The sequence below is a fragment of the Sturnira hondurensis genome, unplaced genomic scaffold (assembly GCF_014824575.4).
Source record: "Sturnira hondurensis isolate 20B ecotype Veracruz unplaced genomic scaffold, ASM1482457v3 Scaffold0016462, whole genome shotgun sequence".
Taxonomy (NCBI): domain Eukaryota; kingdom Metazoa; phylum Chordata; class Mammalia; order Chiroptera; family Phyllostomidae; genus Sturnira; species Sturnira hondurensis.
In genome coordinates, this window is record NW_028089093.1 from 414,953 (window position 1) to 430,373 (window position 15,421).

The window sequence follows — 15,421 nt, forward strand, 5'->3', positions numbered from 1 at the left end:
ATGAATGTGCGGGTGATGGATTAATGGGACTGAACGTAAAGGACGATTTCGTTAGCAACATATGCGACACGGCTGTCTTCTCCGTCACCACCTGATGGACTCGCGAAGGACCATGTCTGTCCTCACCACTTTATTCCCAGCACTTGAGTTTTGCTAAAGCACACAATGAGCCTTGGAATAATTTTTGAATCTCCAAGAATGCGTATTTCAATGCGTCTAAAATGCAAGAGAGCTAAACGGAGGTGAGCTGCCGATGAGGGCAGCCGTACAGAAGGGCAGCGCCCGCCTGACCCCAGCGGGTGGTAAAGAACTGGAGTCGCCCACGCGACTCCCGGGAACCGCGGGTGACCGCCGGCGCCGGCCTCTCCTCCGCGGCGGTAGGTGGCGCTGAGTCCAGACGCAGCCGCGGGGTCCGCGCGGCGCCGCTCTCTGGGTGGGGTGGAGGAATCGACGGAAGGACCTGTGCTGACCCGCTTCGCCCGCTCTGGTGGCCTGGCATCCCTCGGCGTCTGACGGTTTGCGCAGTCCAGCATCATGGGGAAGAGGGACAACCGGGTGGTGAGTACTGGGGTGGAGAAAACAATGGGCCGACGCGGGGCCGACGCGGGGCCGCGGCAGAAGAGCGAGACCCCTCTCTCTTCCCAGCCCGGCCTGAGGGTCCGCAACCGACCCTCGCGTGGGCGCCGCGGTTCCCGGGAGTCGACCTGGGGCCTCAAGCCCCAGCTGTCCCCGCAGCCCCCACTCCTGCTCCAGACGCGCGTGCGCCGCGCGCGCTGTTGGCGCCTTTGGATGGGCCCCCGCACTCTCCGCTCATTCTTGTCCCCCTCTTTCTTCGACTACCCCCAACCTCGCCGCACCTTTTGGTGCGGCTCCCAGGCTCTCTTCCTTGCCGTACTGGGATTGCAGTGCCTTTTTTTTTTTTTTTTTTTAATTAAAGAACTGCAAAAACTCAGGGAGATCTGTCCTCTTCAGTATGTTAGTGGCAAGTCTGAGGCCCGGAGGCGCCGGGACTCTCCCCCTCCTGGGGTCTCCAACTCCACCTTTGCTCCCCTTTCATGCGCACCTAGGTCGGGTGGAGGCGTTCAAGCGGTCCCTGCTGCCGGAGGCCTGCAGCGCCCACAGATCAAGCGCGCACGTACTCCCTTTTCAGACACAGGATGAAAGCATTTGGCCTGTTGTCTGCAGTGCCCAGCACTGCCTAGCAGTTAGAAGGCCCCGTGAAGGAATGAATGGCGTGAAAATAGTTGGCTTTGGAGTCAACTTGGAGCACTGACTGTTTGGAATGTCAGTTTCGGGAGTTGCGTGACTTAGGACAAGTTACTTTTCCTCGAGCCTCAGTTTCTTCTGTAAAAGATTAGTGTTATCCTCAACCTAGTTGAGACCACATAAAGATGTACAGGCCATTCCTTGGCATGAAAGTTGTTACTATTCTAGTAAATGAGATAAAGGCGATACATAAATAATCGAGTAAGAAGTGGTACCTGATAGAGATTTGAGGTTCTGAGGGCGTTCGAAAAAGAAGGGACTTTTGACAAATGGAGATGAGAAGAAGGTATTCTAGATGGCTACTGGGTTGGTTGGTTTGGAAAACCCAGGTTATGAATCAGATTGCATGTACCCGAAACTTAAACTTAGGTGGCAGCCCCACAGTTCCTGGGCTTGCCTGTTCATTTTTGAGCAGCAAAATGAAAAATAGTGCAGTTGAGCTACCTTATTCTTAACTATTATTTCCTTTGTGCATTTTGGGCGGTGGGGTGGTGCTAAATGATCTTTGCTTTTATGAAATGATGACATTTACCATCTTCAAAACATTTGTTTTAATTTCGTGTAGTCTTCATAAATCAGAGCTGTCAAGGAACAACTGTAGTGAACATTGATTGTAAGGTTAAGGAATGTTCTTTTCTCCTGCTTCCCTGGCTATGGGTCAGAGCTTTTTTTATATGTATATATCTTTATTTTTTTAAGATTTCATTCATTTATTTTTAGAGGGGAAGAGAAGGAGGGAGAGAAATATCAATGTACGGTTGCCTCTCGTATGTCCCCTGGTGGGAACTGGCCTGCAACCCAGGCATGTGCCCTGACTGGGAATCGAACTGTGATCCCTTAGTTTGCAGGCCCCCACTCAATCCACTGAGCTGCACCAGCCAGGGCTGGGGTCAGAGCTTTTGTCGTGGTATCCTGATTTTCACAGAGTTGAAAGAGTATTCTGTTGGGACATTCTTAGGCTTGAAATGTTCTGAGTGTTTTGGCTCTTTAATGTGGTTGGGTCTTAAATGTTTAGAAATTCCCAGGCCTTGAGTGCAGTTTCATACAGAGGCCTAAGATGTTTTGTTTTATTGGGGAAAGGTATTGATTCCCTTCAAGCATTTGAAAAACTTTTCAAGCAAACTTCATTTACCCCAGAGCATTTTGGTACTCGGGGCTCTACTTATTATTCAGTATGGTCTCTTGGCACAGTGTTCTGGTGACGTTTTGTTTGTACTAAAAAGGTTGTGGGAATGAAAACATGAAATTAAAAGATAGAAGAGACAGATTGTCGAATGCAGTTTCCCTGTTGTACGGGGGAGGAGATGGAACTGTTAAAACTGGGGCCCAGATTTGGGATATCTGCATTTAGTTCAATACCTCATAATTCTTAGTTGTAAACAACAAAATGCAAATATTAGCATTTTGTTCTTACATTGATAAAATTATAGCTTTAGAGATGACAGAATTATTTTTTTAAAAACCATGAAGTTTCAGAACATTTTTTCCTTTTAAATAGACTATTTTAGAGTAGTTTTAAGCTCATAGCCAGACTGAGGAAAAAGTAGAGTTCCCATGTGCTCCCTGACCCCACACATACACAGCGTCCCCATTCTCAGCATCCTGCTGCAGAGTGGGACGTGTGTTACAATTGGTGGACCCCCACTGACATACCCTTTTCACCCGAAGTCAGTGGTGTCATTAGGGTTCGCTCTGGTTTTGGGCATTCTTGAACAGATGTGTTTGTTTGTTTGTTTGTTTTTAATTTGACATTTTAAATCTCAAGATTTGTCAAGGGCCCTTAAGTTCAAGATGGTTACCCTCTGTGCCCATTGTTTTCCCAAAGCTTCCTTCATGTTTTGTTCTGTTACTTTGTGCCCTCTAAATAGATGTAAACTAGAGCCTAGATAAAAATAGGTAATCAAAGTAACAAATGAAGCTCTGCGCATTTTGTCCTTAGCAGTTTTGCTGCTTTGTTCTTTGCACCCTGCCCACTTACATGCCGGAGACCAGTTTACTACGCTGAGTTTCAAAACCAGGTTGTTTTCTGTTACGCAAACTCATGCAGCAGTTTGAAGCCACGGACAATTCTAGTTATATATGAATAGGAGCATTTGACAGTATTTGAAGTGATTAAGTGATAGATGGTTTCAAGAAATTGCAGTTTCTTTAACCGATGCTTAACTGCTTCCTTAATGTATTGCTTTTCACTCTGACGTTAATAAGTGAAAAAGCTTTACCTTTGTAAGATAGTTACTTTTTTTTTTAACCTTTCTGTTGTGCATAGTAAAAGCATTGTTGCTTAACAATTACGAAGACAAACTCTCAGGTGTTGTGCAAGGAGCCTAGCACTTTAGATGCACTAATAAATAACAAATAAATAATGGAGATATTTGGAGTATACTTAAACACAGTGAGGGTAGTGTTTATGCTCAGAAGCTTGAAAGTTAAGCCCATTGAGTACTCAGTGATAATCTGATGTAATTTACCTATAAATTGTTTGTAAGTAATAGTCCTAGCATATAAATACACTACGCTGTTTTATTTTCATCTGAAAAATAAACGGCAAAGTTGGTATGTATTTTGGGAAACCAGTTTCACAGTAGGTATTACAACATAAAAATACTAATGTACTTTTAAGGTAAATTGAAGACTAAAACATGGTAAATATTGTGTTACAATTTCGTTAATTTTAGAATAACCAATTACCATTGCACAATTTGTGACTTTTTACTTGAAGATAATTTAGCTTTCTGAATTGCAGTAGCAGTATTGTGACTGAATTTTTCACATTTGTTTATGTTAATATTATGGTGATGTTTGTGTGCAGATTGTTTAGTTTTGTTTTTCTTTTGTAAAGGTAGTGAGTTATTTTTTTAAAAATCTCCAGTGTATGAAATGATAAAAAGTGGAAAGCTGGCATCTCCCTTTACATTCTGGTGTGTATATGTGTAGGTTTTTAAAATTTGATAGCTGAAAAGGATACAGACTTCCGGCCAAGATGGAGGCATAGGTAGACACACTGTGCCTCCTCACATGGCCAAAAGAAGGACACCAACCAATTTAAAAACAAAAACGGGGGACTGTGATCCACAGGTTTGGGAAGGCAGCTTGGAGTGAAGGCCCCCTCCAGCCTACCTCCGTGGAGATCTCTGGCAGACCCTCCCCAGGAGCCCCAGGCCTGGCTGGACCGACAAAAGGGTAAAATAATAACTTTTGGGGTGCCTGGATGGAGGCCATACAGAGATTCTGTATTATTCTTTAAGCCCTAGGTCTGGAAACGTCAAAATAAAAGTTAAAGGAGAAAGAAATAGTCAACAGACTCACAAAAATAAAAAAATTAATAAAAGTTAAAAAAAACCAGAACTGACAGAAAATCAAACCATATGGAAGTCTGACAGCCAAAGAATTAAAGAAGAAACATTCTCGAGACTGGTAGGAGGAGCAGAGATGACTCGGGGCAAGGCGGCAGCTGGAGGACTGGGGCAGGCAAGGCAGTGGCTGGTGGAGCGCGTGGTCCCTCATTCACCTGCAGATAAACTGGAGGAACAACTGGGGAGCAGTCTGTCACACAGACCACACAACCCAGGGATCCAGCACTGGGAAATAAAGCCTCAAAGCCTCTGACCGAAAACACCTGTGGGGGCAGGGGGTGAGGCAGCAGGAAAACTCCCAGCCTCACAGGAGAGTTCCTTGGAGAGACCCACAGTGTCCTAGAATGTACACAAGCCCACCCAAACGGGAATCAGCACCACAAGGGCCCAGTTTGATTGTGAGTAGCCAGAGAGCGGAGCAAGCGCCAGTGTTCCCTCACTGCCCCTCCCCCACATACAGCCTCACAAACCAGCAACGTGGGTTACCCCACCCTGGTGAATGCCTAAGGCTCCGCCCCTCACTATGTAACAGGTGCACCAAGACAAAAAAAAAAAAGACCCAAATGAAAGAACAGATCAAAGCTCCACAAATATACAACTAAGCCACCAAGAGATAGCCAACCTATCAGATGCACACTTCAAAACCCTGGTTATCAGGATGCTCCAGGAACTCACTGGATACTTCAACAGCATAAAAAAGACCCAGACACCAATGAAGGTCACATTATGTGAAATAAAGAAAAATCTACAGGGAACCAACAGTGACAAGAAGGAAACCAGGACTCAAATCAACAGGTTGGAGCAGAAGGAAGAGAGAAAAACATTCAACCAGAACAGAATGAAGAAACTAGAATTCAAAAAAATGAGGAGAGGCTTAGGAACCTCCAAGTCATCTTTAAACATTCCAACATCCGAATTATAGGGGTGCCAGAAAGAGAAGAGGAAGACCAAGAATTTGAAAACTTATTTGAACAAATAATGAAGGAGAACTTCCCCAATCTGGCAAAGGAAATAGACTTTCAGGAGCCCAGGAAACTCACAGAGTTCCAAAGAAGTTGGACCCAAGAAGGAACACACCAAGGCACATCATAATTACATTAGCCTAGCCAAGATTAAAGATAAGGAGAGAATCTTAAAAGTAGCAAGAGGAAAGGAGACAGTTACCTACAAAGGAGTTCCTATAAGACTGTCAGCTGATTTCTCAAAGAAACCTTGCAGGCAAGAAGGGGCTGGAAAGAAGTATTCCAAGTCATGAAAGGCAAGGACCTCCATCAAGATTGCTTCTCAGATAAGGTTAGGTTAAGAGTTCATCAACACCCAGCTTTTATTATATGAAATGTTAAAGGGACTTATCTAAGAAAAAGAAGATCAAGAATATGAACAGTAAAATGACAACAAACTCTCAGCTGTTAACAACCAAACCTAAAAAAAAAAACCTCCAAAACTAAGCAAACAACTAGAAGAGGAACAGAATCATAGAAATGGAGATCACATGGAGGGTTAGCAACAGGAATGAAAGGAGGAGAGAGGGGGAAAAGGTACAGAGATAAGTAGCATAGATGGTAGGTAGAAAATAGACAGGGGGAGGGTAAGAACAGTATAGGAAACGTAGAAGCCAAAGAAGTTATATGTACGACCCATGGACATGAACTAAAGCAAGGGAATGTGGGTAGGAGAGGGTGTACAGGGTAGAGGGGAATAAAGGGGGGGAGTGGAACACTATAATAGCATAATCAATAAAATACATCTTAAACTAGAAAGGCAAAAAATTTGATAGCTACTGTATTTTTCAGACTACAAGATGCACCCCCCCATTTTGGGGGGCATAATGGTTACTGTTGAGTTCTGTTTACATTTACATTGGTGAAATATTATTTGTGTTATTAAATATTTTACCACATTTTTTGCTCCAAAAATCTTTTTTTTCTATTTTCCTCCTCTAAAGCCTAGGTGCATCTTATGATCTGAAAATACAGGGTGTTTATCAATATGGTGTCTTATTTTTAGGTAGCTTGTTTTTTTTTGCTTTTCACTTGAGAACTGTTAGACATCTTTTCATATCAGTTACTATAGATCTGTCTCTTTCTTTTTAATAGCTACATTATATTTTATTTGGGGGTATATTTTAATATACTTAATGAATCTCATTTTGGTGGCTAGTTTGGTATTTTCATTTTTCCCTATTTTAGTAACTTAATTTTGAACATCCTTGTATATATGTTTGCATTCTTTGGAACTAAACAGTTTTTACAATATTAAACTCAATAATTTACCATTGAGTACTGCTAAAATTATGACATGGCACTCCTGTTTTAAAATGATGATCTTAAACAACAAAACAAACAAGCAAGCAAAATATGACCAATGACACTCAAATACGGAACAGGCTGACAGGGTCCAGAGGGGAGAGGGGAGAGAATCACAGGGGGAAAGGGGAAGGACTCACTTGAACAAGTATAAAGGACACATGGACAATAACTAAGGTGGGGGGCAGAAATGGGAGGGAGGTGGGGAGCACTGGGCGGGGGCCGGGCAGGGCTGGGAATATAGGACGGAAAACTGTACTTGAACAAGAATTAAATTGAAAATAAAAATTAAAAAATTAAAAAATGATGATCTTAGCTTGCACCTTGTACTTGCGTCTGGTTAGGGTTGTCGTTACCATTAGCAGAGCCATCGGTTCCTGAGGCACTGAGGCCGGCTGGTTGTCATATTTCCACACAAGCTGAAATTCTCAGCAAAGGCAGTTGAATGAAATATTTGAGGGCATAACAGTTGATATAAAAATATTATGCCTTTGTCTTTAATGTTATATTTGATAGTCCACCCTTAGCCCTTACTCTGTAACATCTCTGACAATAGGAGTGTTCATTTCTGCCTGTAAGGATGTTATGTTGAAGGCTTAACTTTTTCATCCAAGTAATCAGGCAGTGTCCAATTGGATGGAAACAGTTCTTACTGTGTTGTTTATAGTGGTTTTATGCGGTTTACTCTGTCAGAGCAACCCAGAAATATTTAACTAATATTTGTTNTTTTTTTTTTTGCCACAGCAATGGTCTTTATTTTTTTTGGCTTTCCGCACAGATCTGAGGCTTGAGTCACGTCCTTGGGGCTCCCTCGTCCACAGGAGTGCCCCTCTTTTCTGTGGAGGTTCCCAGATGCCCCTCACTCCCAGACACCACAGTACCTCTCCAGCAACGGCACCAACACAANGTTTATAGTGGTTTTATGCGGTTTACTCTGTCAGAGCAACCCAGAAATATTTAACTAATATTTGTTATGAGGGTGGAAAATGTTAGTCATTTTTACAAATTTTGTTAAGTAAATGCAACAAATATGTTTTCTCCTCTAGCTTCTTTTGGGCTGTGAAGTATTAGGCTTAAGGCTTTAAAATCAACCTTGAAAATAGTCATTTTCAACCAAAATTGTTTATTTAAAAATAGAAAAGTTTTGTTGACTGGAATTAAATTTGGAAAGTTGAATATAAGAACCAAGAGGTTGAGACTGAATAACAGATTTTATAACTGGAACAAAGTCAATTTTAATAAAACATCTCTTTGCTAAACAGTGTAATTAGCAAACTTGCCTTATTTTGTGTCAATATTTCTTTGAAAAATATGTCTAGAAATGTGTTCTGCAATAGAGTGCAGTATACAGAGCATAATTTAATTTTTGTACACTTTTTATTGAGCTAAAGTACAAATAAAATAAAGCTCACTGTTTTCAACAGTTTTAGGTGTATAGTTCAACAGCATTAAGTACTTTCACAGTGTTGTGCACCTATCACCAATATCCATTTCCAGAGGTTTTGTTTTAGTCCTCATCCAAGGGTATGTGTATTGGTTTGAGAGAGAGAGAAACATTGATCTGTCACCTCCTGTATGCGCTGCAACTGGAGATCAAACCCTGAAGCTAGGCATGTGCCTTGACTGGGAATCTGACCACATCCTTTTAGTGGGCAGGGATGACACTCCAACCAACTGAGCCACCCAGCCAGGGCCATTTTCAGAACTTTTTCATCATCCCAGACAAGAAGCTTTGTACCTTTTAAACAATAACTCCTAATCACCTCACTGCCCCAGTTCCTGGTAACATTTATTTACTTTCTGTCTCATTGACTTTTTCTGTTCTAGGTATTTCATATGAGTGGAATCAAGCAATATTTGTCCTTTTGTGTCTGCCTCATTTCACTTAGCATGTTGTTAAGGTTTATCTGTGCTGTAGCATGTAGCAATTACATTCCTATCTAAGGCTGGATAATACTCCATTGTATGTACTCATATAGACCACATCTTATTTATCCATTCCTCTGTAGATGGACATTTGAGTTGTTTCTACCTTTTGGCTGTTGTGAACAGTGCTGCCCTGCACATGGTTTGCAAGTATGTCTGTGCCCCTGCTTTCAGTTCTTTTTCAGTTCCATTTAGAGGTGAAATGTTTGGGTCAAGTGGTAATTCTGTGTTTAATTTCTGAGGAACCACCGAACTTTCTCAGAACAGCTATACTATTTTATATTCCCAGCAGCAGTTTGAAAGGGTTCCATTTTTTCTGTATCCTTGACAACGCTTGTTATTTTCTGCGCTTCTGGTAATAGCCATCCTACTGGGTGTGAAGTGACATACTGTAATTTTGATTTACATTTCCCTAATGACTCGTGATGTTGAATATCTTTTCGTGTGTGTATTGGACATTTGTGTATCATCTTTGGAGAAATGTCTGTTCAAGTCTTTTGTGTGTTTTTTAATTGAGTTGTTCGGGTTTTTTGTTATTAAGTTGTAAGATTTCTTTATTCATTTGGGATATTAATCCCTTACCAGGTATCTGTAAATACTGTAAATATTTTCTCCCATTCTGTGGCTAGTGTTTTCGCTTCAGTGCTCATTGTTGTGGTTGTGTACATCAGTTCTGAAGACATCCTATTTTTTTCCATTTGCTTTTCTGTGCATAATGTAATTTTGATGTTAATAATTAGTGAGTAAAATTGTATTTTGTATGGCACAGTACTTCCTGAGATAGAATAGATAGTAGAATAAGCAGTGGATTTGGAGTTAGATCTGCTTTACCTTCTTTGGAACTGAGTTTCATTTGCTGGAGAGCAGTGTCATCACGCTCACATGGTTACTGGGATTTAGACGGCATTGTAAAGCCCTCTTGAAGGAAAAAGTGTCATTATTATTTCCATCAAATCTCTGGTAAAAGCACATATTTCATGAAAGTATGATATTACTTATCTCCCAAACTTGTGAGGCTTAATAATGAACCCTGGCTGGTGTGGCTTAGTGGATTGAGTGCTGGCCAGCAAACCAAAAGGTCAGAGGTGTGATTCCCAGTCAGGGCACATGGCTGGGTTGTGAACTAGGTCAGGTCACCAGTAGGAGGCACATGAGAGGCAGCCACACCCTGATGTTTCCCTCTTTTCCTCCCTTCCCCTCTGCCTAGAATAAATAAATAAATAAAATATTTTTTTCGAATGAGCATTAAATTTATTTTTTGTAATGGAAATTTGGTTAGCCAGATTGTTCATGCTTATGTGGAGACAATATGCACTTACTTAATTAAAATTGTTTGATAAGTGAGCTTTTGCCGTTCTAATGGTTATTTTAATGCAGTAAATTTCTGCTCTTTCCTAAAGGCCTATATGAACCCAATAGCAATGGCCAGATCAAGGGGTCCAGTCCAGTCATCAGGGCCAACGATCCAAGATTATCTGAATCGACCAAGGCCTACCTGGTATTTGTGAAAGAATTTACCTATTTATAAAGTTTTAATAAATATTTAAAAGATTACTATTGCAGCTTTTATTGATTGCCAAGCATTTGCCAGATATGTGATTTTTGAAGTAATATTTGATATGTGCTTTTTTTTAATACATGAAACACATGCGTGCGTGTAAAGCAAACATTTGAGAACCCAACACCCAAGATAGCCAACGCACTACCAGATATCTTTTCTTACCAATCTCTTCTTTATCCCCTAAAAATGAACTTAACCTTACAGTGTTCTGTTTTAAAAGGGTAGATTTGAGTAATCACATCTTTTGTTGAGGTGTAACTAGGTGTTAGGATAGTTTAGGTCTTGTCTCTTGCTGGCTTTTCAATGTTAGAATTTCTCATTATTAGATTTTTGCTTTAAATTAGTGTTTTTGGCCCTTGTTGAATGGTGCTGTATAGCACTGGCCTTACTCTCTTTCTTACTATTAAATATCATGCTCCGATGTAACATAACAAGCTTCAGGGCTGAGTTTCAGACTCCTTCCAGGTGCCTCGGAAAGCTGGACAACTACAGTTGAAAATTGTGCTTAAATATAACACAGTCCTTTGACTTAAATAGGAAGTTAGCTTGTCCGCCACTGACACCATTAGTGAGTGCTATTGTTAACTGTTGCAGCATAATACCAGAAAATAAGTTATTCCAAAACAAAGTATATTTTGTCTTTAAAATTGAGGAGAAGGAATGAACTTTAAAGGGGATGAGCTCAAGTAAGTATATTACATGTGTGTCAGCAGTCCTCAAGAAAACTCCCAGGTTGAGTAACTTGCTAGGTCTCATAGATAGGTGTATTCATGGGTGAGATTTAGTATGGTGACGGGATACCACCCACAGTCAACAGAGGGAAAATGTACATGGATGAAGTCTCAGGGAGACTGGGTACAGGCTTCCAAGGCTTCCTCTCCTATGCACTCACACAGAACATGTTTAATTCCCTTAGAATGGGTTATGGTAACACATGTGAGATGTTGCCAACCAGGAGAATTCATAGAGAGTCTGTGCCCAGGATTTTCACTTGGGACTGGCCAGCCTCTGCCTGTTAGGTGCCAAAATTCCAGACTTTCGATGGGAATGTAGATGTTCGACCTAAAATATGATGTTTGTATAAACAGGCACAGTGAATCACTCTTACCAGAGATTGGTAAGGACTCTCCTAAATTCCAAGTTCCCTGAAACGGCCAGGGTCAGTCTTATAGGTAGTCCTTCCTAAGAATAAGCAGTCAGGTGTGCTGTGTTCTCATTTTGCACATGTGTGAGATACATTACAAGGAGGGTGATTTAGTAATAGAATACAGTAGTTCAAGCAAATACACTTTTGTTACTAAAGCTTTGTGATATTAGGCAGATTTCTTACCTTCCCCAAATTACAGCTTTTATCTGTAAAATAATACTGCTTTCTCTCAAAGGATTGTGATGAAGGTTAAAGGAAATGTATTTAAAAGAGTGCACACATAAGTGCTCAGATGTTTCCTGTACTACCTTTTATAAGCCATGTGTACAAAAGGGGTGATTGGTGTTATCTGATAGGCTAATAATTATGATAATTGATTCACAAAGACACGGGCACAAATTTGAAATGTATCAACACTGGAATGGAGGTTTACCAAAATATTGAGAACAGTTTGTTTATGAAATTTTATTGTATTGTTTGTGAGCATCTATCTCTAATTTGAATTGCTTGAAAACATATTCTTTATGTTTTACTTTTTAAGGGAAGAAGTGAAAGAACAACTGGAAAAGAAAAAGAAAGGCTCCAAGGCATTGGCTGAATTTGAAGAAAAAATGAATGAGGTTTGTAAATAGTACCTTTTTAAAAAATAGACTAATATTTATTCTAAGAAGAATTAAATAACTGTTTAGTAAACCAAAGTTTGGGTCTAGCTCTTCAGATTGAAGGGGCTCCATATATTATAGGTGTTTTTGTTGTATTGAGTACAGGTTTGTGTGTAAATATATGGTTTTTTAAAAGATTTTATTTATCTTTAGAGAGGAAGGGAAGGAGAGAAATATCAATGTATGGTTGCCTCTCATGAGTCCCCTGCTGGGAACTGGCCTGCAACCCAGGCATGTGCCCTGACTGGGAATCGAACAGAGATCATGTGGTTCGCAGGCCCGCGCTCAATCCACTGAGCTACACCAGCCAGGGTGAAATATATGATTTTTTTTTAAAATAGAGAAAAACCACCTCACAATAATTTGAATCATCTGGAAGTTTTCTAAATGTTAGGTTTTTTATCTTCTCTCTCCCTTATCACCATGCCGCCATTTACCCTGAGATGTCTTATGGTGATATTTGCTTGTTTTTTATTATGAACATATATGTAATATTTCAGCCACAGTACAGGTTAATTTAACTTACACTATTTGGAAAAAGAATCTAACCATCTTTGTTAGAAAAAATTCCTCAGTCTCAGTAATAATACCTACTCTCTTTTTATAAAAATTATATTTTAGCCCTGGCTGGTGTGGCTCAGTGGATTGAACACCAGCCTGTGAACCAAAGGGTCACTGGTTCCATTCCCAGACAGGGCACATGCCTGGGCGGCAGGCCAGGTCCTCAGTGGGGGGTGCTCCAGAGGCAGCCACCCACTGATGTTTCTCTCTCTCCCCCCCTCTCTAAAAGTAAATAAAACCTTTTAAAATATATTTTATTGATTATGCCATTACAGTTGTCCCATTTCCCCCCCTTCAGTCCCCTCCACCCTACACACCCGCTCCCACCCACATTCTCCCCCTTTAGTTCCTGCCCATGTGTCACAAGTTCTTTAGCTTCTACATTTCCCATACTATGCTTGCCCTCCCCCCATTTTCTGCCTACCATCTGTGCTACTTATTCTCTGTACCTTCTCCCCACTTCTCCTCCTCCCACTCCCCTGTTGCTAACCCTCCATGTGATCCCCATTTCTATGGTTCCACTCCTGGTCTAGCTGTCCTCTTAGTTTGCTTTTTTTGGTGTGGTTGTTAATAACTGTGAGTTTGTTGTCCTTTCACTGTTCATATTTTTTATCTCCTTTTTCTTGGATAAGTCCCTTTAACATTTCATATAATAAGGGCTTGGTGATGATGAATTCATTGAACTTGACCTTATCTGAGAAGTGCTTTATCTGGCCTTCCATTCTAAATGAAAGCTTCGCTGGATAGAGCAATCTTGGATGTAAGTCGTTGCCTTTTGTGACTTGGAATACTTCTTTCCAGCCCCTTCTTGCCTGTAAGGTCTCTTTGGAGAAATCAGCTAACAGTCTGATAGGAACTCCTTTGTAGGTGACTGTACCCTTATCTCTTGCTGCTTCTAGAATTCTCTCCTTCATTTTAGTCTTGGCTAATGTAATTATGATGTACCTTGGTGTGTTCCTCCTTGGGTCCAACTTCTTTGGGACTCTCTGAACTTCCTGGATTTCCTGGAAGTCTATGTCCTTTGCCAGACTGGGGAAGTTCTCCTTTATTATTTGTTCAGATAAGTTTTCCACTTGTGGCTGTTCCTTTTCCCCTTCTGGTACCCCTGTAATTCAGATGTTGGAACGTTTAAAGATGTCCTGGAGGTTCCTAAGTCTCTCCTCACTTTTTTGAATTCTTGTTTCTTCATTCTTTTCTATCTGGTCATTTCTTTTGATTTAGTCCCAGTTTTGTTTCCATCGCTATTGGTTCCCTGTGCTTTTCCCTTCATTTCACTTAGTTAGCTTTCATTTTTTTCATCTAATTTGTGACTGAAATCAACCAGTTCTGTGAACATCCTGATCACCAGTATTTTGAACTGTGCATCTGATAGGTTGGCTATCTGTTGGTTGCTTAGAAGTATTGGCTCTGTAACTTTGAGCTGTTCTTCCACTTGAGCCATAATGTTTTGGTCTGTTCGCACCTGTTATATATGAGGGGCAGAGCCTTAGGTGTTCACCAGGGTGGGGCAACCCAGTTGTTGGGTTGTGATGCTGTATGTGGGGGCAGGATCAGAGAGGGAGCAGTGGCGTTTGTTATCCTCTCTCTCGGATTTCTTGTTTGATGGGATTTGCCACTTCCCACAAGCAAATAAGGCCCTGCTGGTGCTGATTCCCAGGTGTGCAGGCTTGTGTACATTCTAGGACCCTGTGGGTCTCTCCAACAAATTCTCCTGTGAGACTGTGAGCCTCTCCTAGCACTTCAACCCCCGAAAGTTTCTCCAGTCAGTGCTTTTAGGCTTTAGTTCCCATCCCTGGGACCCTGGGTTGCATAGTCTGTCTCACTGCTCGTTCCTTTGCCTGGTTTATCTGCATGTGAATATGTGACTGCAGTCAGCCAATCGCCTTGCACCTTCACTGGGTCTGCCAACCACCGCCCATGCACCTGGATCTGTCCAGACATTTTTTCCTGCTGTGACCCCTCTCCGCTAGCCGCTGGCTCCACCCCTCTTACCAGTCTGGATGAATGGTTCGTTCTTGTTGGACTTCGGTACAGTTCAATTTTCTGTCTGTTTTGGTTGTGTTTTTGTTTCTAAATCTTTGTTGTCCTTAAACGGTTGTGTGAAAAGGTACAGTATTTCCACCTATGCCTCCATCTTGGCCAGAAGTTAAAATCTTTTAAAGAATTATATTTTATTGATTATGCTATTACAGTTGTCCCAGCTTTCCTCCTTTGCCCTCCTCTACCCAGTACTCTGTACTACAGGCTGTCCCCCCACCATTGTTCGTGTCTGTGGGTCATATGTATAAGTTCTTTGGCTACTGCATTTCCTGTGCTGTACTTTACATCCCCCTGGCTATTTTGTAACTACCTATTTGTACTTCTTAATCCCCTCACCTCTTCACTTATTCTCCTACACACCCCTCCCTTCTGGCAACCATCAAAATGGTCCCCATATCCATGATTCTGTCTGTGTTCTTGTTTGCTTCATTTTTTTTAGATTCAATTGTTGATATGTATTTTTTGCCATTTTATTATTTATAGTTTTGATCTTCTATTTCTTAAATAAGTCCCTTTAACATTTCATATAATAATGGTTCGGTGGTGATGAATTCCTTTAGTTTTTTCTAGTCTAGAAAGCTCTTTATCTGCCCTTTAAT

General features: G+C 41.2%; 1 protein-coding gene across 1 annotated transcript in view; it reads left to right on the forward strand.

Moving 5' to 3' along the window:
• The first annotated feature begins 441 nt into the window (after positions 1-441).
• FAM133B (family with sequence similarity 133 member B) overlaps positions 442-15,421 on the forward strand; it is a 28,393-nt gene continuing 13,413 nt past the window's right edge. Inside the window, exons 1-3 of the mRNA XM_037066064.1 lie at positions 442-558; positions 10,252-10,349; positions 12,101-12,179. Coding sequence (XP_036921959.1) covers positions 535-558; positions 10,252-10,349; positions 12,101-12,179 — 201 coding nt within the window. The 5' untranslated portion in view covers positions 442-534. The remainder of the gene's footprint in view (positions 559-10,251; positions 10,350-12,100; positions 12,180-15,421) is intronic.